Genomic DNA, 22,277 nt, shown 5'->3' with positions numbered 1-22,277 from the left:
CGCAGAGACGAGAAGGCGAAGTTGTGCGCACTCTGGTTTTTATTTCATTGTTGACCTGGTGGCGGCGCGAGAGCCGCACCACCTCCTTCGAAGGGGACCCAAGGGCAGGAACGTAAGGTGCGCGGGGAAGCTAGGAGGAGCCTTCCGGGTTACTTCTCTCGGCTAAACATATAGCGGAGGAGGTCGACCACTCGGTTACTGTAGCCATATTCGTTGTCGTACCTGGAGAGGGGAGAAAGAAGGCATCAGTGTGTGTGTGTGTGTGTGTGTGTGTGCCCTCCTGCCAACCTCTCCCACTACCTTCGGTCATCTTTCCCCTGGAGAGGGGAGAAAGAAGGCATCAGTGTGTGTGTGTGTGTGTGTGTGTGTGTGTGTGTGTGTGTGTGTGTGTGTGTGTGTGTGTGTTTGAGTTTGAGTGTGCCCTCCTGCCAACCTCTCCCACTACCTTCGGTCATCTTTCCCCTTTACCAGGAAATGAGTTTAACGAAGTTGTCATTGAGGGCAATGCCAGCCTTAGCATCGAAGATAGACGAATGGGAATCGCCCATAAAGTCCGTGGAGACCACCTAGGTGACAATTTTAAAGTTAAGTGTAGCAGAGTAAGGACCTCCAGAATCCCATACATTGACTCTCACTCCGCATTGTCATTCATTCATCTGGCATAGTGGATTGAGGTCTTTTGTGTTGGTAACAGGATGTGACCAAGGCAGGTGGGACTTTTGTTTTAGGGACTGTCAGAAAGGACTTAGATTGGGACAGGGGTGGGGATGACTCAGTGGGTAAAAGTGCTTGTCACATAAGCGTGAGCATCTGAGTTTGGATCCCCAAAGACTTGGCAGGTGGTGGACACCTGTAATCCCAGCATTCCAGATCTAGACTGGAGATCCCTGGGGCCAAATGGCTAGCGAGACTAGCTGAAATTGACAAGCTGCCATCACAGCCTGCCTCAGTAAATAAGTGGAGTGCACTGGAGGAAGACATGTCAGCCTCATGCCTCCACACATGTATCACTACTGCTTGTGTACCTGCACACGTTTCTCCATGCACCCACACATGTACACAAGGTGTGGGGAGGACACAGACCGCAAGGCCTGAACACTGTTCCAGGAAACATTACATGCAAGCAGTGGATGGCATGAGTCCTGGGCCTGATGAGTAGCGTCTGAAGTGGAAGGAGCTACTGACACAGATAAGAGGGCTGTAACCCTATGGGTTACAACACAGGAGGGCTTTTGGCATTGGACTGATTTGATTGGACCCATTCAAATGAGATCTTGTCAGTTGTGTGAGAGTGGACCTGCAGGAGCCAGTGCAAGAGAACTTCTCCAAGGTAGAAGCACTGATGCTTTCCTTTGTTTTTGTTTTTGTTTTTGTTTTTTCCTGAAACTTGCTATGTAGAACAGGCTGGCCTCAAGCACACAGATCTGCTGCCTGTACCTCCTGAGTGCTAGGGTTAAAGGCGTGTGCCCCTGAGCCTAGCAGATGACACTTAAGAAGTCTGTTGCTTTTCCTACCACAGTGACCAGAAGTCACTCACATAACCCATAGACCATACTGTCCAAGAAAACAGTAACTTAAGATCTAACTCCTTATGGAGCTTTCACTATCTACCCAGGGCCTGGCATACAAAAGGTGCTTAATACATGCTTAGAAAACAAAAGACACCAGTTCTTATCTTTTAAATTTTTTTTTGTTCAGGGGTCAGACACTTTTCCCAGTAGCAGACTTCTTAGTGTCATCTGCTAGGCTCGGGGGCACACGCCTTCTCACGTGTGCATAACCATGCCCATCTGGCCTGCGGTTCTTATCTTGACCCATGCAGATTAGCTCCTTGGTGAGTGGGCTCCCCGTTTCCCCAGTCCCTACCTGGTCCTCTGTGTAAGCAAGGATGCCAGCCAAGGGCCCCTTGGCTGCCTCTTTTACAGCTTCCTTGATAGCCGAGTAGGAGACTGGCTGGGCCAGGCGGCAGGTCAGGTCCACAACAGATACATTTGGGGTTGGCACCCGGAATGCCATTCCCGTTAACTTCCTGGAGAATTTCACAGAAAGGGTGGGAGTCAGAGCCCAGGGACTTCCGCTTGCATTTTCCCCTTGCCTTGGGGCCAGTGAGGTCTTCCTAGGATCTGTCCCCACCCTGGTTGCAGCAGTGTATCCTCATACCCTTTGAGTTCTGGGATGACTTTGCCTACGGCACTGGCAGCCCCGGTGGAGGATGGAATGATGTTCTGGTGAGCACCGCGTCCACCTCGCCAGTCCTTCTTTGATGGCCCGTCCACTGTCTTTTGAGTGGCCGTGTAGGAATGGACTGTGGTCTTGGAGAACAAGAGGATCAAGATGAAGCCTTCTGGCTCCTAAGCTCTCATTCTTCTCTCATCTAGGACTTGGGAGGTGACTTAGGTATGAAGCTAACAGGGCCACCACCCCAGACCATGGGAAGGGTGTCTGGGGGTCAGGGCCTGTCCTTGTCAGGAGTATTTCAAAAGGCACCTCCGTTGGTGGGCTTCTTCCCCAAACCACTGTCCATGCTAACTCCATGCCTTAAGCAAGGCCCAGGAAGAAGGGGTTGATTTCCCTGCCGTCCTTCCTGCCCCAACTCACCATCAGCCCTTCCACGATCCCAAAGCGTTCGTGAATAACCTTTGCGAGGGGTGCCAGGCAGTTGGTGGTACAGGATGCATTGCTGAAACGGTCATGGTGTGCCGGCTGAGTGACAGAGCCCCCCTTCCACTCTTGACTCTTACTTAACCCGGTCTGGTTTGTGAGATGCGAGGATTGGGGAGGGAGGGCTCACTGGGGATGCCATGGGAAAGATGAAGGAGCCATTGGAAGTGCCAGTGGGGATTGCTGCCCAGGCACGTCGAGCATTCCTCAGGGTGAGGTTAACATGAGAACTCGAGACTTAGGGACTGATAAGTGGGGGTAAGTTGATGTAAAAGACCCCAGAGATCTAGTGGGACTGGGGTGGGGAGAGGGTGGGGGGAGGGAGCATTTCCTGTGCTACACAGCCTGGCATGTCTGCTGCTACCACCCACATGCTCAAGGATGGCTGTCATCCCAGGTACCTGACAATGTTCATAGAGCCGGGATTGTACTCCTTCTCATTCACACCCATGACCAACATGGGTGCATCAGGGGAAGGCGCAGTGACTACTACACGCTGGGCTCCGGCCGAGATGTGTGCCTAGTGATAGAGTACAAGGGTTAGAGTCTTCAAGCACCACTGCCCCCTCTTCCCGGACAGGCATGGGCACTATCGCCCACTTACCGAAGCCGCCTCCATGGACAGGTATACGCCTGTAGACTCCACCACATAGGGACTTCCTACAGAACTCCAAGGAATGTCTTTGGGTTCTTTGCTGTGGAGTGGTGGGAAGGCTGTGTCAGTCTAAGCCAGAGGCCTTGGTGCCTTGACCTGCTAACCCCTGTTTCCTAACTCTATAGATACCTACCCATTCCAGGTTGGTGCCATCTTGCAGGCCCAAACCAACCACTCACCCCTTTTTTTTGTGGTGGGGAGGTTTCAAGATAGGGTTTCTCTGTGTAGCCCTGGATGTCCTGGAACTAGCTCTGTAGACTAGGCTGGCCTCGAACTCAGGGATTGTTTCTGCCTCCCAAGAGCTGGGACTGAAGGTGTGCGCCACCATCGCCTGTCAGCTCTTCCTTGTCTGCTAAACCTGCAGTGTCTAGACTTTCCCATCTTCAGCTCAGGATCTTCCTCCCTCAGGAGCCAAAGAGGGACCAGAGCCTTTTTTTCATCCCATGTTCAGAGCACGACTCCCAAGATGGTGAAACTGACAGTACTCCTCTCTGGTCCCCACCTCTGACCGCTTCACCTTTCAGCCTCTTGCCATCACCACCAAGCTCTTGTTGGGAACTCCCCAAGGACAGACACCCACATCAGACAACAGCTTGTGAGAAGACTACAGCTGAAGACCCTATGGCCAGCAGTGACCGATCATTGACAATAGAAAGTCCCCCCTACCCCGAAAGGCAGTCTGTTCCTCTCCATCAGTCTACATTTTCACTTGGTTTGTGTTTGGTGGGTGGTGGTAGTGACTGCTGTGTAATCCAGTCTGCTCAGCAACGTCAGTGCTCTTCCTGACTCAGCCTGCAAGTGCAGCGGTTCCATGGGCTCCATCATGCCCAGTTTCTCCCTGACGTTCCCACTAGTGTTTTCATCTGAAACTGGTCAACAAACACCTATCCTTGCTATCTTGTGTCCAGCAAGCAAGCTCAGTGACTCCATCTGTGGGCTTGTCCCGCATGGAATTTATCATGTGACAGGGAGATTTGTTCTAATGATTGCTTCTGGCTCTACTTCTGGATCATTCCATACCACAGGGCTGGGTCTGCTTCTGCTATAGCAATTTAATCAGTCAATAGATAATTAAACTTATTTTTAATTAATTAATTAATTAATTTTAGAGACAGGGTTTCTCTGTGTAGCGTTAGCTGTCCTGGAACTTGCTTTGTAGACCAGGTTGGCCTTGAACTCATAGATATCCACCTGCCTCTGCCTCCCAAGTGCTGGGATTAAAGGCGCGTGCTGCCACTGCCTTGGCTATATCTAAACATTTTAAAATAACTTATTTTAAGTCCTGTGTGTGTGTGAGAGAGAGAGAGAGACAGAGACAGAGACAGAGACAGAGAGACAGAGTTGTTGGGTCCTCTGGCGCTGTAATTATAGGAGGCTGTGAGCCACTTATGGGAGTGCTGGGAATTGAAAGTAGGGTCCTCTGAAAGGGCAATTCGTGATCTTAACCACTGAGTTATCTCTCCAGCACAAATCGATGCATATTTACTTAATTTTGGGGTGCCGAGGATTGATGCCAGGGCTTTATACATAGAGGAGAGTATTCTACTGAGCCACATCCCTAGTCTTGCTTTTTAGTCGTTCTGCACACGTGCACTAAACTCTCATGAGCCTCCAGTCTCAGCTTTACTGTAGGAAGCACTGTTGGCCACCACAATGCCGCCACTGTCACTGTGATCACTTTCCAAAGAAGCCACCGTCAGGACAATGGTGACAGCAGGCAGGGAGCACAGACTGCCCGGCCCTAGGCTCTGTCCCCAGTCAGCTACAGTGTGGGAACGGATGACTGCATGAACTTACCCCCGTCTCCTGGCCACATGGCTCTTTTCTCCCTCTGCACCCTCAGCCCACACCATTCACCCTCTGGCCCGGGTAGCTTTGAACTGATGCACCCATTTTCTGGCTCTCGAGTTGGGAGTACTTCAGCAATTCCCAAAAGAGCACTTGCATTGCCCCAGCCCCTCATGCCCACAGAACTGTCCTGAAGACTCATCCACTCAGCTGCATTGATGGGGGAAGGCAACTGTATTGTATATCATATTAGCAAGTTGTCACGTGCTGTTTGGGCTCACTGAGAAGCTGACTCAAGACTCAGGCATGTTTAGGTCAAGTGTTCTTCAAGACCTTGTCCAGGGTTGGACTGGCCCCGCCCACCTCTGTAACAGGGAAGGAAAGAACAGTGAAATAGCCCAGGGCTAAGAACACAGCCGGGTGGAGTCTCCTATTGTTCAACCTGTGGTACCCTAGTGCTGGCAGTGGGAAAGCTCTCACACTCAGCCGTGAGAGAAAGCTCAGCTTCCCCAGGCAGTCTCTGCCGGATGTCGATGTCGTGAGCCCTTGACTGTATGATGTCTCATCACACTCTGTTGTTGCTCTTTTACTTAAAAGGGTCGCCAGCTGTCTGGGAACTGACTCTTATTGGGGTATCCCCAGCTGATTTCTGCCAGACATTTTGACTACCTGATCTGACATCTTGCTATCTATCTATTCATCCATCCCTTGCTGTTATCTATTTTACTTTGGCTTGCCATTTATAAACTTATTCAAACTGAAAACCAAAAGTGTGACTGTCACAGGTCATTCTGCAGCAGTGTGGGAGCGGGGTGCTGTGTGGTGAGGGTGATGGAGGGAGAATGCCTCACCGATGACCAGACAGACGCAGAAGTGTGGGAGCGGGGTGCTGTGTGGTGAGGGTGATGGAGGGAGAGTGCCTCACTGATGACCAGACAGACGCAGAAGGACTTGGAGCAGCTGATAAGCTGCTACGGCGAAACTGCTCTTGGGGTCATGATTTCAAACTCAGGGCAAGCAGCTTCTCTTCTCCCTGACACCCCAGTACCTACCTTCCCTCAGCCCCCTCTGTTACACCTCATCTTCAGCGAGTTAAAAGGGAAGCTGAGAGTTTCCTTCCTGAGGAGCCAGAAGACCTTGTCTGGGGCTACAGAGGGCTGTGTTTCTTAGGCTTTGCAAGTAACATAAGATGTTGTTGTTTTTCCCTGAGACAGAATTTTATTACGTAGCTCCAGGCTGGCCTAGAGTTTGTGGTAATCCTCCTGTCTCAGCCTACCAAGTACCAGGATTATAAGTCTACACCCCACACCTGGCATGTTATGCCTGATATATAGATTCCGAATCTATGTGTAAACAGTGGGACTTCCATCAGTAGAAGCTGTGTGAGGAGGGCACTATGAAGTCAGTCTTGCTTGGGTGTAGGGTTCAGGCTGTAGGTGATGACCAGTGTGGCAGATGAAGCACAGAGACACTGCGGGACGCAATGCATGCTGCATGGAGTACACTGGTAGCTGGGGCCTTATTTTGGGGTGCTGAGGACCATGGGGGATTAGGTAGAGGAGTGCCCTGGCTTGGTTGAGATTCAAAAGACTTCAGGGAATGCTGAGTCAGAACTGGCTCAGTTGCCTTAGAGAGAGGTGGCTGATGGCTCAGGGGAACAGGACATGAGGCACAAGACACCCATCTAGCCAAGCCAGCCACACGAAGATGTGAGATACAAAACACTAAAGAACCATGGGCTGTTCTTAGCTGTTGTTCTTAACTGTGTAGGAGCCAGAGACCTTCCTGAGACCCCCTCTCTAAACAGGACCCAGAGGCATGCACATAGAGATTGGTGTAGCAAGGGATGACAGCCTCCCAGCCTCACGGTGCCACAGACGCTCCATCCTTACCACTGGTACACGTGGATCTCAAGGTCGTCCACAACTAGTCGTCCATTCTTATGTTCCACACTTCCTTTGTATCTCCCGTGCGTGGAGTCATATTTGAACATGTATACCTGCAGTCGACAGAGTGGGGTCCCCATTTTAGGTGGCAGAGCAAGCAACCCCAGACAGGTCTCCACCCACCTTGGGGAAGGTTCTGCAAGGCTTTCCATTCAGATCTTGAAACCTCTTCAACACAAGTGCCTCTCTTGCCGGTCCCTCTCCCCATCTGCTACTTACCATGTATTCTGGGTCAATGAATGGATCGTTCACTGCCACCACCTTAATACCCTTCTCCATGCAGACTCGCAAAACCAGGCGACCAATACGTCCAAATCTGTCCAAGCAGGAACATGCAAAAAAGGGGAGGGGTGTGGGGACAGGGTGACAGGGATGCCATGGTGTCAGTGTCCCACCAACGTTCATGTTGAACTTTAGACCATGGGGAGGGGGTATTAGGAGGATGGACACCTGGGGCTGGTGAGGTGACTCAAGGGGAAAGGCGTTTGCTGCCAACCCCGACAACCTCATTTCTATCCCCAGAACTCACACGATGGAAGAAGAGACCTGACTCCTGCAAGTTGTCCTCTGACCTACGCATGTGTGCATGCGTGCACATGCACACGTGCACACGCATATAAACACATAGATCTTTTCTAATCCTCTTGTGGTATTAGCAGATGGGACTTAGAAAATTAAGTTTAAATGAAGATAGGAGGGTGAGGCCCCTGTGGTGGCATTAGTGGCTTTTTGAGAATAGAGACTCGAAAACTGGCTCGGACTCTATTGGCGATGCCACTAGTGCACTGCCTTAGGACTCTGCAGGAGTCCCCACCAGCAGGGAGGCTCTCACCAGTTACATCACCTCGATGCTGGACTCCCCCAGTCTCCAGACTGTAAGAGATCTCTCAAATGGCCCAGTTTCAGGTGTTGAATGACAGCCACTGAAAACAGACTGAGACAGCATGAAGCTCACTCAAGGAGTCTAGGTCCTTGGTGTGGGTGTGGGAATCGACCACTTCTGTGTGTGCCACTGTGTGTGTCATCTCTTGCCCAGGTGAGATTGCTCGGCTTAACCTGCATTTCCATTTCCTAGCCCCACCCAACCCGCTGATTCATCTTCTTCCCTTCTTTTCCTTCTCCCACTCCCTCCGTTCTCCTCCTCTCTCCCCTCCCTTCCCTTCCCCTCTTCCCCCTCCTCCCCTCTTCTTCCTCTCTCTCTATCCCTTTTTATTTTCTATTTTCATTTTTATTTGTATTTTTTGTGGTTGTGCATGCGGGGCTTTGTGTATGCTAGGCAAGCACCCGACCACCAGTTTATATACCTTCACCCTCAGTCCTGCCCCGCCTTTACTCTTCTGTTGGTTTGAGTCTGGGTCTCACTGCGTAGCCCTGGTTGGCCCAGAACTCACAGAGATCTGCCTGCCTCTGCCTCTGCGGAATCAAAGGCATGTGCTACCACTCCCAACCTCCAGTTCCTTTTTGTATTGTTTCTGTTCTGTATTTTTGAGACAGGATCTTAGTGTGTGGCCCAGATTAACCTGGAACTCACAATATTTCGCTCAGATTGGCCCGGAATTTAGAACTCCTACTTCAGCCTCCCTAGTTGCTAGCGTTGTGGGCACACCACCATTCCTTGCTAATGTTCCCTATTCTTCCCCTGTAACTGGCTGGGAAACTTCACCCCCTCTGTGTTCAGTGAGATCTGTATTCCTCACCATGGTGCTTGGGGTCTTCAAAGACACTCTGCACCCCCCATTTGTTCTTACAGCTATGCAGATTTCCTGATTGTCCTTGAATATATAAAGCAGGCGCTTCCATACCCAAGCACTTGCTTGCCCCACTCCCTTGAAGACTTTCCCCAATGGCGAGAAGACCGGCTACCTTTTGTCACTCAGCCTCACTCCTGTATCTCTTCCTAGAAACCTCAAGGCCCTGTGCTGCGCTCCTGGGCCTTCGTGAGATCTACCACTGCAGCCTTGAACTACCTCGGGTGTTATCTACTCAGAACTACCTCTGAGTGTTATCTCCTCAAAGGGAGTTCTCTGAGGGCTGGCTTGCCCTTGTTGGCCCAGTGAGAAGATGATGCCCCCAGACCATAGTGACCCGAGGTAGCCACAGCATCAGCCTCTAGGACTGCCCAGCTTCAGCATCCACTCAGGCCTGAGGTTGACTTACCCATTGATGCCCACTGTCAGCTCTCTTGATGGCTTTTTGGGTGGTGGAGGAGGGGGAGGTGGAACCTCTTTGACTGGCTCTATCTGGGGTGGAGGCGGTGGTGGTGGTGGTGGTGGTGGCGGTGGCTCCTCAACTTTGGGCTCAGGTGGAGGTGGAGGAGGTGGAGGAGGAGGAGGAGGCGGTGGTGGTGGTGGTGGTGGTGGTCTGATCACTGTGGGGAGCAGAGAGAGTCCAGAAAGGAGATGGTGAGCTGGATCACTCCATACAAGACACGGGGATGGATGAGATGGCTCAGTGGGTAAAGGTGACTGCCCCTAAGGCTTGTGACCTGAGTGCAAATTCTGGAACCCTTGTGGTAGAAAAAGAGAATGGACTTCCACAAATTGTCCTCTGATCTCCACCTCTGCACACATACAAAGGTATGTGAGTGCCTTCTTATACAGAAGAATGCATTGGTGCTCGCACGCACGCACACACAAATAAATGTCAATCTCTCTCTCTCTCTCCCCCCCTTCTCTCTCTCTCAAAGAAGAGAAGGACCTATCTTTACCACACAGACCCAGTTTGGCTTAGAGCCCCTAGTGGCCAACTCCCTGGCCTAGTGTTTCTTTGCCAAATTTACCTAGCCCCAGAACAAGCAGGAAACTGAGTTTAAGATGTGTGCCAGGTAGCGGGGTGTGGTGGTGCACGCCTGTAATCCCAGCACTCCAGAGGCAGAGGCAGTGGATCTCTGTGAGTTCAAGGCCAGGCTGGTCTACAGACTGAGTTCCAGGACCACCAGGACTACACAGAGAAATTCTGCCTCCCCAAACAAAAGCAAAACAAAAGGTTTGTACCAGGGATTTCTTCCTAAACTTCATTCTGAGCGTATGTGTTTTTAGCAGTTCTATGAGGGTTTATTTTCTGGGATTCAGTTTCTTATTCTGTGAAATGAGGATGAAACATTCCACACATATTATAACATATATCCCTCCCTGTCCCTTCCTTTCCCTTCCTCCTTTTCGAGACAGGGTCTAATTCTGTAACCCAGAGTAGACTCAAACTCCTGGTCCTTCCGCCTTAGCCTCCACAGTGCTGGGGCCACAGCTGTGTTCCACTCTATAGACTTCCCCTGCCTTTTCAGTGCGGGGATAAATCCAGGACCCCCACCTGTTAAGACTATCGCTCTCCCGCTCCTCCACTTTGGTACACAGCCCTCTTACATATTAATATTTCTGAGATCATTTCTTGATCTGATAATAGATCTAGTTCTGTGAGCCCCAACCTATTCTAAAGATAAGGCTTACCCTGGGAGGCCTCTTTCTAGAAAAATCAGACTTAGTTGGGCAATACTGAGCTTCAAGAATATTCTCTCTCCCCTCTCTTCCTCTTCTCTCCTCTCCACTCTCTCCTTTCCCCTCCCTCAGCCTTTCTTCCTGGAGATAGAGTCTTCTCTTTGTAACCTGAGCTGTCTTTACACTATGTACCCAAGGACTACACTGAATGCCTGGTTCTCGGGGCCAGGATTGCAGGCTTGTACCAACACACCTGGAGGGAATTCTGTTCTTAGCTACGCTTAGTTAGCATTGGAAATGTAGGAGATGTTTCTCACTGCCCTAACCGTCCTGAGAGAACAAGACTAGTGGGAGTTGCTACAGGCAAGGGAGTAAGGCACCAGGAGGGGTTGGGGCTAGGGACCAGTGGCCAGCTTGTCTCTCTTCTCCGACATTTCCTTGCTCCTCAGACCCAAGGCCTGGCAGTGGACTCTAGGTATTTAGAACTGTACCAAGAATCTCTCCACACTGCCTGATGGCAGTGACCTTGTACTCCCTGGTGACCTTGAGAATATCTGCACCCTGAAGTTTCTAGCTCTGTGCACACAGATGGGGAGGTTTGGGCCAGTGAGATGGGTCAATGGGAAAAGGTGCTTGCTGCCAGGCCTGGTGACCTGCTTGGAACCCTGCCCCCATGGTGGAGGGAGAGAAGCGCTCTCCCACGCTGTCCTCTGCCCCACACTTGTGCTGTGGCTCACACATGCCTCCCTCTCCCAGATAAAATGTAAAACCTAAAACAAGAGAAGGTAGAGAGGTTTATTCCGTTAGAGTTCTGAGTGGGGCTGTGTGCTCACCCAGAAGCCATTCAGAGCACAGCACAGTCTCTCCCCCCCCGCCCCCGCCCCATCACACACACCCACTCTCCGGAGGGGGAGTGAAGCTGGGGGCCACAGAACAAGCCAGTCCCTGCTGTCCACCTGTCTGCTGCTGTGTCCTGAAGCCAGGGTCCCCTACACACCTGCCCACTTGTGAGAAGTGAGGACACAGGAGTGAACTGGGGGTTGCCCTCCCAAAAGCCCTGGCTTCCTCTGGCTTGAGCACCTGACAGCACACATGTGCACACACCCTCTGGCTGGGGTTGCCCAGCATCTGGCAGCGAGACTGCACAGAGTCCTGGGGTCCTGGGAGAATCCCAGCTGTGCCATGCCTTGACTGGGAGGCTGGGAAGTGGCTTGCCCTCTGCTGGCCTCAATAGAATGGGGACAGTGAACACCCAGACCTCACCTGGTGTCTGTGAGGGTGTGAACACATGCCTCCCCTGACCTGGAGGGCAGCAAGCACCTTTGCTCTCTGCAGCCCACTGATGACTAAGCCCATCAGCCCCTTTGTGGCCAGCCACCAGGGATGTCAATGAAATGAGGGAAACACAGCCACTTGGCCCCTTTCACAAACGCTCCTCCTGGTCCCCCGTCCCTCTCCTCCCGGCCTCCCTGCCTCATCTTGGCCTCTGCTTCTCCCCTTTGCCCTATTAGAACCCAGAGTTCAGGCGGTTCTGGGGACAGAGTTCCCAACCTCCATCTGTATCCGAAGCAGAAGCTCTGGAGTGAGGAAGGAATGAGAGGGAATGGGGAAGGGAAGGGAAGGACTCCTGGAGAAGAGAGGCCTGGAAGCTGCCTGAAGGGCCCACCCCTGGCCTGCTCCTCCAGGGCACCTAGCAGTCAGCATTCTGTGGAAGAAGGGTCTCAGGACTCTGAGCACCCTGTGTGAGGGTGTACTGACTCCCAGACCACACTTTCCTTCTCTTCTCAGCATCACCCCTAAAGGCTCTCCTCACCCGGGCATGGGCATGACTGCCTCAGTAGCTGGACAACAGTGACATTGGTGAGGACGACGTCACGTTTCGACATGGCCTAAGGTCTCATGGCCTGGCTGCCTTGGGCCCCTCTGAGATGGTACTGAGGTGTGAGACTCCCCAGGGGCTGGTTAGTGTCTCCAGAGTCTCTGATGATGTCACATTGTTCAGTGACATCACAGAGGGAGTAGTGTGTAGGCTGGGGACCTTAGCCCACCAGAGGCCTTTTGGGAATCTCACACTGAGTATTTCTAGGCCTCCCTCTGGCATCCAGAGTGGAATCTGCTGGGTTCACTCAGGTGTTTATGGCTGTTGGCTCCCTTCCTCCCTCCCCTGGTCCATGGTGTCCTGAATCTCTGAGGCATTTCCCTAGCTTTCCAGGAGTCAGGAAGGACATAGAAAGCCCCTCCTAAGTCTCCCCTTCCTGCCTGGGTTCCTCTTAGATGCTTTCTGTAACTGAGGTCCTTCTCCCCATGACAGAAGAGCAGGTAAAGTAGTGCACGTCAGAGCCTGAGGTGGGGAGGAAGACACATGGGTGTCTCCTGGACATAGGCTGCAGGCCTGAACCTATAGCTACTCGGGCTGCGCCCCCGTGACAGACCAGGCCAGTCAGCACTCCCAAGGCCCCTGCCCAACCGCCTCTGGCTGAGGAGCTCTTGATAGTTGTGGGGAAAGGAGAATCAGTTTTTTTTTAAAAGGGTGTGGATCTAGCTCCAGTGCATGACCCCTGGCCCCTCTAGGAACACAGCTCAAATGGGGATCAGTGGCGTATCAAAACAAAACCAAAAACCAAAAACCCAAGCTGGGCAGTGGTAGCAGACACCTTTGGCAGGCAGATCTCAGAGTTCGAGGCCCGCCTAGTCTACAGAGTGAGTTCCAGGACAGCCAGGACTACACAGAGAAACCCTGTGTCGACAAACTAAACCAAACCAAAACAACAAAAAACCCCAAACAATAACAAAAACCCAGGAAGTTGGGAAGGAATTAGTGTTAGGGAGGAGTCATGGGGAGGAGGTAGTGTTGAAAATGGTCCGAATACATTGCATGTATGGACTCAAAAGTTAATAAATAGTATATATTTATATACTATTAATATAAAAATAGTATATATTTTAAACACACACACATACACACACACATATTTAATAAAAATAGTAGAGGAATGTAACGAAGCCCAGAGGCTCATGGGTCAGTTAGCCTGCAGCACACACACAGCAGGAAGAGGAGACCCTGCATCGACACAAGAGGAGGAGAGAAATGGCTCTTCATATTCATCCTCTGACTTCCACACTGTTCCCTGACTATGCTGGTACACACACACACACACACACACACACACACACACACACACAATTTTAAAATTTAAAAGTAAAATTAGAAAAATAGAGAAATAAAAATAAAATAATAACAGTTAAAAGATAAAAATAAAAAGCAACGTATCACAGAATATGTGGTAAAGTGAATTAAAGTTTTCTATGTAGAAAATGCCATTTTGAAGAAGAAGATGGTATTGCCGTATGTATAAGATAAAATTATTAAAGGTTATATTTAGACATTTATTTTAAGAACTTAATTAAATTTAAGGACCTAGAACACAGCTCAGTGGTAGAGTGCTTGCCTAACAGACAAGAAATCCTGAATTTAATCTTCAATACTTTCAAAAATAAACTCAAATGCATTTAAAAATGTATTAACTGTCCTATCTTGCATGGCTCCTGAAACCTACTTTGTTAGTGGCATCTTTATGTATCTTCCATGTGTCTTCGGTGGAATGGTAAATTTGGACTCACGAGGGAAGATTTGTAAACTGATGCAGGCTTGTGAGAAACTCGCCGGCAAAAATCATTTGCTGTACAGACCTGACAAGCTGAATTCAGTTCCTGGCACCTAGTGTAGACAGAGGACCTGACAAGCTGAACTCAGTTCCTGGCACCTAGTGTAGACAGAGGACCAACTCCTGAGCAGCTCTTTATGACCTCTGTAATATGCTGTTGCACTCTCACGCCCTCCAATCCCCCAAACACTAATAGTACAGAAAATAAATCTTAAGAGACAGGAGACAAGAGAAATGACTTAGCAGTTAAGAGTACTCATGGCTCTTGCAGAGGACCAAAGTTCAGTTCCCAGCACCCACGTGGCAGCTCACAACCATCTGTAACTCCAGTTCCAGGGCATCTGATGCCCTCTTCTGGCCTCTGAAGGCACCACATGCACAGGGTACATATTCATACCTGCAGGCAAATATTCAAACAGAAAAAAATTAAGATTTAAATTGGACTGGAGAGATGGTTCAATGATTAAGAGCATGTACTGCTCATCTAGTGATCCGAGTTCTGTGTTCTGTTTCCAGCACCTATATCAGGTGCCTCACAACCTCCTATAAATACAGTTCTAGGAGTTTTGGGGGATTGGCCTCCTCTGGCTTCTGTGGACACTTGCGTGTGCGTGCATGCACACACATGCACACACACGTACAAATGCACACACACACACGTGTGCGCGCACATACATGCACACACACATACAGAGAGAGAGAGAGAGAGAGAGAGAGAGAGAGAGAGAGAGAGAGAGAGAGAGAGATATGTTCTCTCCTTCTGCTCTTTCCACCTTATGGGTCCCAGTGTTGGCTGCAGATCATCAATCCTAGTGCTCACTGCTTTTGCCCTCTGCACGATGTTGCCCACTCTTGCCTGGAGCTCTCGGCCCTTCTGCCTCAGCCTCCTCAATGCTGGGATTACAGGTGCATTTCCTCCTTCCCAGGCTTCCCTGCCCCATCTTTCTAGTGCTGGAGAAAAACCTAGGCCCTCCCACGTGTTAAATGATTGCTCTCCCACGAAGCTGCGCTCCACTCTTACACGTCAATATTTCAAAGATTGTTTCTGGACCCTTTCTTATCAGGATCCCCAACCTCTTATGATAAGAATTACCTGAGGAAGACCTCGTTCTAGGAAACTCTGAGCCTGGCAACACCGAGGTCCAGAATTCTGTTCCTGTCTCTCTGTGTCTCTGTGTCTGTGTCTCTCTGAGGCAGGGTTTTCTCATTAGAGCCCAGTCTGTCTCAAACTCACTTTGTGGCAAGGATGACTTTGAACCCTTGACCCTTTGAGATGACAGTGCCCCCACACTGGACAGGAATTTGATTATTCAAAACAACAGAACTCAGGTGGCGGTTATCCTGAGGAACATTGAGGAGACTGAGTGTATGGCGCTGTCCTGAGTGGAAGTTCTGTTGGCTCCCTGTTCCCACACCTCAGTGCAGGCCTGGAGTGTGCTTCTGTCTGTCTGAGCTATGTAGGCAAGGGCCTCAGGAAAAAGGAGGGGAGGAATGGAGACAGGAGTGAGAGGACCTGGCTGGCAGAAGATCTCATCCTGGACATTCTGGATATCAGCCCTGGCTTAGCCACATGCTGCTGTGTGAGCCTGGAGACCATTAATGAACCTCTCTGATTTGAGTACTGGATGTTGCATCTCAGTTTTCATCCAGAGGTTTCGAGGGTTCTGTGAGCCCTGCACACCCACAAGTAAAAGCTGAGTTTGGAGGATCAGGGAAGGAAGGGTAGCATTTGGAGTATTAAGGAGGGACTAGGCTAGGAAATGGCTGGAAGGTGTGGATGGGAGTTGCTACAGGCAAGAGAATAAGGCACCAGGAGGGGTTCGGGTTAGGGACCAGTGGCCAGCTTGTCTCTGTCCAACCTCTCCTTGATCCTCAGACCTGAGGCCTGGCAGTGGACTCTGGGTGTTTCCAACTGGACCAAGAATCTCTCCACAGGTCAGTCAGTGTTTCCTGGTGGCAGTGACCTTGTACTCCCTGGTGACCTTGAGAATATCTGCACCCTGAAGTTTCTAGCTCTGTGCATACAGACGGGGAGGTTTGGACCAGTGAGATGGGTCAATGGGAAAAGGTGCTTGCTGCCAGGCCTGGTGGCCTGCTTGGAACCCTGCCCCCATGGTGGAGGGAGAGAAGCGCTCTCCCACGCTGTCCTCTGCCCCACACTTGTGCTGTGGCTCACACATGCCTCCCTCTCCCAGATAAAATGTAAAACCTAAAACAAGAGAAGGTAGAGAGGTTTATTCCGTTAGAGTTCTGAGTGGGGCTGTGTGCTCACCTAGAAGCCATTCAGAGCACAGCACAGTCTCTCCCCCACCCCGCCCCCGCCCCATCACACACACCCACTCTCCGGAGGGGGAGTGAAGCTGGGGGCCACAGAACAAGCCAGTCCCTGCTGTCCACCTGTCTGCTGCTGTGTCCTGAAGCCAGGGTCCCCTACACACCCGCCCACTTGTGGGAAGTGAGGACACAGGAGTGAACTGGGGGTTGCCCTGCCAGAAGCCCTGGCTTCCTCTGGCTTGAGCACCTGACAGCACACATGTGCACACACCCTCTGGCTGGGGTTGCCCAGCATCTGGCAGCGAGACTGCACAGAGTCCTGGGGTCCTGGGAGAATCCCAGCTGTGCCATGCCTTGACTGGGAGGCTGGGAAGTGGCTTGCCCTCTGCCCTCAATAGAATGGGGACAGTGAACACCCAGACCTCACCTGGTGTCTGTGAGGGTGTGAACACATGCCTCCCCTGACCTGGAGGGCAGCAAGCACCTTTGCTCTCTCTGCAGCCCACTGATGACTAAGCCCATCAGCCCCTTTGTGGCCAGCCACCAGGGATGTCAATGAAATGAGGGAAACACAGCCACTTGGCCCCTTTCACAAACGCTCCTCCTGGTCCCCCGTCCCTCTCCTCCCGGCCTCCCTGCCTCATCTTGGCCTCTGCTTCTCCCCTTTGCCCTGTTAGAACCCAGAGTTCAGGCGGTTCTGGGGACAGAGTTCCCAACCTCCATCTGTATCCGAAGCAGAAGCTCTGGAGTGAGGAAGGAATGAGAGGGAATGGGGAAGGGAAGGGAAGGACTTCTGGAGGAGAGAGGCCTGGAAGCTGCCTGAAGGGCCCACCCCTGGCCTGCTCCTCCAGGGCACCTAGCAGTCAGCATTCTGGTGGAAGAAGGGTCTCAGGACTCTGAGCACCCTGTGTGAGGGTGTGCTGACTCCCAGACCACACTTTCCTCCTCTTCCCAGCATCACCCCTAAAGGCTCTCCTCACCCGGGCATGGGCATGACTGCCTCAGTAGCTGGACAACAGTGACATTGGTGAGGACGACGTCACGTTTCGACATGGCCTAAGGTCTCATGGCCTGGCTGCCTTGGGCCCTTCTGAGATGGTACTGAGGTGTGAGGCTCCCCAGGGGCTGGTTAGTGTCTCCAGAGTCTCTGATGATGTCACATTGTTCAGTGACATCACAGAGGGAGTAGTGTGTAGGCTGGGGACCTTAGCCCACCAGAGGCCTTTTGGGAATCTCACGCTGAGTATTTCTAGGCCTCCCTCTGGCATCCAGAGTGGAATTTGCTGGGTTCACTCAGGTGCTTATGGCTGTTGGCCCCCTTCCTCCCTCCCCTGGTCCACCTGCTCCATGGTGTCCTGAATCTCTGAGGCGTTTCCCTAGTTTTCCAGGATTCAGGAAAGACCTAGAAACCCCCTCCCAAGTCTCCTCTTGGCTGCCTGGGTTCCCAGGGGCTTAAGCGTGGCCCTTCTCACCCAGGCGGAGAATAGGAAGGAAATACTGTAAGATCCATAAGTCTGGTAGGACAGCAACGAAACAGTATCTTCCCGACATGACGGGACTGCTGTGCTCCTGAACTCACGTCAGGCACGGTTGCCTGCCCAAGAGCAAGGCGGTCAACATTCTCCTGGATGGGGGAGGGGCACATGAACTCCAGCCCCCAGCTCAGGAGCTGTGGACAGGGAAAGGAAGAGTCAGTTTTCCTTAGGATCCTAAGCCAAACACTGCAGGGTGAGTTCACACCCATGAGTCTTTTGGCAGTACAAATGGGTGTGGGCTTAAAAATAGAGATCGATACACAGGTGGGTCGGTAGATAGATGATAGATGATAGATAGGTGATAGATAGATAGATGATAGATAGGTGATAGATAGATAGATAATAGATAGATGCTAGATAGATTATAGGTGGATAGATAGATGATAGATGGATAGAGAGGATATGCGGCTGTAGAGATGGCCCAGCCGTTAAGAGTGCTTGCTGCTCTAATAGTTGACTTGGCTTCAGTTCCCAGCACCCACATGGTGGTGTACAACCACCTGTAACTCTGGTTCCGGGCGGAGGGATCCACCACCCTCTTCTGACTTTTTCAGATACTACACCCATGTGGTGCACATACACGCAGGCAAAATACTCTTATGTAGATGGAATTTTGAGGGGGGGCACCAGCTCACAAAAAAAGATACAGATACTTATTAATTATAAGAGCTTGACCTAACTTATAACTAGCTCTTATACCTTAATTTAACCCATATTTTTAAATCCATGTTCTTCCATGCACTCATTATCTCATTTTCATTATACCTGTCCTGATTATCCCGTATCTGGCTCAAGACTTTGCCTGCCTCCTTCCCAGAACGCACTCTGTCCAGACATCCCTGCTATACATCCTGCCTAGCTATTGGCCAGTTAGCTTCTTATTAAACCAACCACAATGTAAAGGAACATTCCACAACACTTGTATGTATAAAATAAAAATAACTTTAAAAAATGCCCATAAAATTGGTAAAGGGTGGGAGGTAGAGAGGATCTGTGAGGAGTTAGGAGGTGGGGCATGGATGAACATGATCAAAACACATTTTATGCACATAGGAAATTCTTAAAAAAAGTGTACACACACAGACACATACAGACACAGACACAGACACACACACACACACAGAAACACACATACAGCCAGATGTGGCAACATGCATCGCTCATCCTAGAAGCTTGTGGGCCAGCTAGCCCGATGACACAGCACTGCCGAATGAGTAGAGACCCTTCCTCCACGAGGTCACCTACACATCCTGAAAGGGTGGGGCTTTGTCTCATTCTCTATGTCCCATTGACGACAAGTGTGTGTGACTCAAATCCCATTCATTTATGATGTGTGTGCATGTGCACACATGTGGTGGCCAGAGGATGACACTCTCTTTCTACATGGGTCTTGGCGATTGAATTCTGAACCTGTCACGCCTGGTAGCAAGTGTCCTATCCAGCTGAACTGCCTTCAACCGCATGTTTAACTTAGAGGTTATTCACTCCATAAATAAAGCACATTTGCCTTGCAGATTCTTTTTATTAAGAGAAGGAAATGTTCATTAACTTTTGTTTTAAACTTTATAATTTGCAACTTTTTAATATATATATTTAAAGCTTTAAATAAAATTTCCCTGTTACTATTATAGGTTCAGTTTTAGGCTATAAGATGCAAATATTGCACCCACATTTTGGTCACAGGATTTTTTTCCTCCAGGGTTCTGATTCTGGCCAGTGGACCTGAGGAGGTGACTCAGTGACCAAGGGCCTTTGCTGCTCAGGCAGACAATACTAGTTCAGTCCTCCTGTTGAACGGCTCATAACCCCATAGAACCCTAGCTCCAGGGTAGCTGACACATTCTTCCGGCCTCTACAGGTACCTGCTCTCATATGGGCATGCATTCACACTCATATATAAATAAATAAAATTAGAAATATATTTGTAAATATAAGCATATAAATTATTTCCATAAATTATAAACATTTATAAAATAGATGAAAATATAACAACTTTTTAAAAAAGTTTTGGCTTGAGGTTGAGGTTCAGTGATAGAGAACTTACCTTACGTGCCTAAGAAGCTATCTGTTATATTAAGTGTCTGACCTATCTGATGTACACCTTGGTTTTTATTTCTGCCTGGATGTAGGGTGCTACAAGCCACAACATTATACAGTAATTTCTCAGCTATCTTTTTACGAGTGAATTATGAAAGTCAAGGGCTTTGGTGAAGGTTTTTAAACCAAATGACAAGTTTTTTTTTTTTTTTTTTTTTTTTGTGTGTCATTGCTTTGTGAATGAGTGACTATCCTTTGATGTAGACTTTCGCTGTAGCTAACTCCCTTTCTGTTACATATTTGGGAATTAATTCCCACGGTTCAGAACTGTTTTCCTCTAGCTACACGTAAAAATAGTTCCCACTGCCAGGCCTCTGTTCCTCTCTTCTAGGCACACGCAGAGATCTGCCTTCCTGAAATTATCTTTATCAGTAGAAACTTGGTCAATGTTTAGGGTCCAGGCATAGAGCATCCCATCTAAGATAGTCACACATCTCCAAGGACGTAGAATTACTTCCTATCCAAGCTGCTGCTCTGGTTTTACCCCACAACCAGCACGGCTGATAACAGCATAGCCCAGAACTGAGAATTTAGAGGCCTGGGTCTCTTCTTTGCTTAGAGTGGTAAGTCTAACTCCAGACCTAGGCCCTAGAAACTGCAGCCTCTGGCGAATGTGCTACTCAGATCAAGAGCAGTGGCTTCTCCCTGATTGTTTACATAGGTTGCTTGGTTACCCGATCCTATGCATGCTGTGAGAAAAGGAGTGGCATGACGATTTAAACAATCTGCGCCCTGTTCCTAATTTTACTGAAAATAAACCTTTTAGCTCTTTGCAAACCACCTGAGAATGTAGCATGTGCACTAACCTTCCCTCTAGAATCCCCTGAGAATTTATTTAACTAACTTTCTTCATTAGGAGCTCCCTGGACGTGCACAGCCATTCCCGTTTTCGTGTGGACAATCAGGGATCTGTGTGTGTGTGTGTGTGTGTGTGTGTGTGTGTGTGTGTGTGTGTGTGAAAACCCTTATCTGATTTTTTAAATTGATTTTTATTGAGCTCTACATTTTTCTCTGCTCCCCTCCCTGCCTCTCCCCTTCCCTTCAACTCTCTCCCAAGGTCCCCAATTTACTCAGGAGATCTTTTTTTCCTACTTCCCATGTAGATTAGATTCATGTACGTCTCTGTTAGAGTTCTCATTGATGTCTAGTTTCTCTGAGATTGTGGATTGTAGGCTGGATTTCTTTGCTTTATGTTTAAAAAACACTTATGAGTGAGTACATATGATAATTGTCTTTCGGGGTCTGAGTTACCTCACTCAAAATAATGTTTTCTAGCTCCATCCATTTGCCTGCAAAATTCAAGCTGTCGTTATTTTTATCTGCTGTATAGTACTCCATTGTGTAAATGTACCACATTTTCTTTATCCATTCTTCAATCAAGGGACATTTAAATTGTTTCCAGGTTCTGGCTATGACAAACAAAGCTGCTACGAACATAGCTGAGCACATGTCCTTGTGGCACGGTTGAGCATCCTTTGGATATAGACCCAAAAGTGGTATTGCTGGGTCTTGAAGAAGGTTGTTCCCTAATTTTCTGAGAAATTGCCACACTGATATCCAAAGGGGATGTACCATCTTGCACTCCCACTAGCAATACAGAAGTGTTCTCGTTGCCCCACAGCCTCTCCAGCATAACTTGACATCAGTGTTTTTGATCTTGGCCATTCTTAACGTGTATGATGCAACCTCAGAGTTGTTTTGATTTGCATTTCTCTGATGACTAAGGATGTTGAGCATTTCCTTACTTATCTGATTTTTTTTTATGGGGCATAAGTATTCTGGCCCTGGAACCTGCTAGGGCTAGGGAATTGCTGGTTTTAAGGGTATATATTACTGGGAGCATTTGTAACGGGTAGAATAAGAGAGAACACGGGAGAACAAGGGGGAACAATGAGAATGATGGATTGAAGGGAGAAGAATAAAGAAACATGAACAGCTGGATTCCATTGTGAGAAGACTTCTCTACCCTCAGATTTTTAGCCCCCCCTTTCACTTATCATGGTGTCTTTAATTGACTTTAAGGCTCCTGTTAGTAGTGTGGTGCTGGAGACTGAATCCAGGTTCTTGCATAGGCTAAGCATGTGCTCTGCTGTGGACCCACACTCCAGCCTACACATACCTTAAACTGCAATGACTCCTGACCATCAGTTATGTGGAAGAGATGGAGCTGGAGGACGTGTGGACACAGGGTTGGTGCAGGCACTTAGTTTGCCAAATACCATGTC

The 22,277-nt window shown here is 49.6% G+C and overlaps 1 protein-coding gene across 3 annotated transcripts; it reads right to left on the bottom strand.

Annotated features, from left to right (window-relative positions):
• Nucleotides 1–21: 21 nt before the first annotated feature.
• Nucleotides 22–17,532, bottom strand: Gapdhs (glyceraldehyde-3-phosphate dehydrogenase, spermatogenic). 3 transcript variants are annotated; one of them, XM_087906644.1, is made up of 13 exons: nt 17,403–17,532; nt 14,780–14,795; nt 12,295–12,310; nt 9,208–9,418; nt 7,270–7,366; nt 6,997–7,103; nt 3,266–3,356; nt 3,063–3,181; nt 2,599–2,680; nt 2,161–2,312; nt 1,867–2,029; nt 469–566; nt 22–222 (listed from the first exon to the last, which is right to left on the bottom strand). In XM_087906644.1, exons 1-13 carry the CDS (start codon nt 17,471–17,473, stop codon nt 150–152), a joined length of 1,296 nt encoding a protein of 431 aa, XP_087762770.1. In that variant the 5' UTR covers nt 17,474–17,532; the 3' UTR covers nt 22–149. The 3 variants fall into 3 exon arrangements, with proteins under 3 accessions (XP_087762770.1, XP_087762769.1, XP_048293994.3); XM_087906643.1 differs by lacking the exons at nt 14,780–14,795; nt 17,403–17,532 and having other exon boundaries at nt 434–566; nt 12,295–12,460; XM_048438037.3 differs by lacking the exons at nt 14,780–14,795; nt 17,403–17,532 and having other exon boundaries at nt 12,295–12,459.
• Nucleotides 17,533–22,277: the final 4,745 nt, after the last annotated feature.

This window comes from Myodes glareolus, chromosome 1 (genome assembly GCF_982192425.1).
Source record: "Myodes glareolus chromosome 1, mMyoGla1.1, whole genome shotgun sequence".
In the NCBI taxonomy this organism is placed as follows: Eukaryota; Metazoa; Chordata; class Mammalia; order Rodentia; family Cricetidae; genus Myodes; species Myodes glareolus.
The sequence above is the reverse complement of the archived record's forward strand: the minus strand, read 5'-3'. Positions and strand labels throughout refer to the sequence as shown.

Bases quoted from the DNA above. Each gene is read 5' to 3' on its own strand.
- Gapdhs (XM_087906644.1), bottom strand. From the start codon at position 17,473: ATGTCGAAACGTGACGTCGTCCTCACCAATGTCACTGTTGTCCAGCTA. The intron at 2,681-3,062 runs GTACCTGGGATG...TGACCGTTTCAG, and splicing joins GGCTCTATGAACATTGTCAG to CAATGCATCCTGTACCACCA. The intron at 2,313-2,598 runs GTGAGTTGGGGC...TTGTTCTCCAAG, and splicing joins GGATCGTGGAAGGGCTGATG to ACCACAGTCCATTCCTACAC.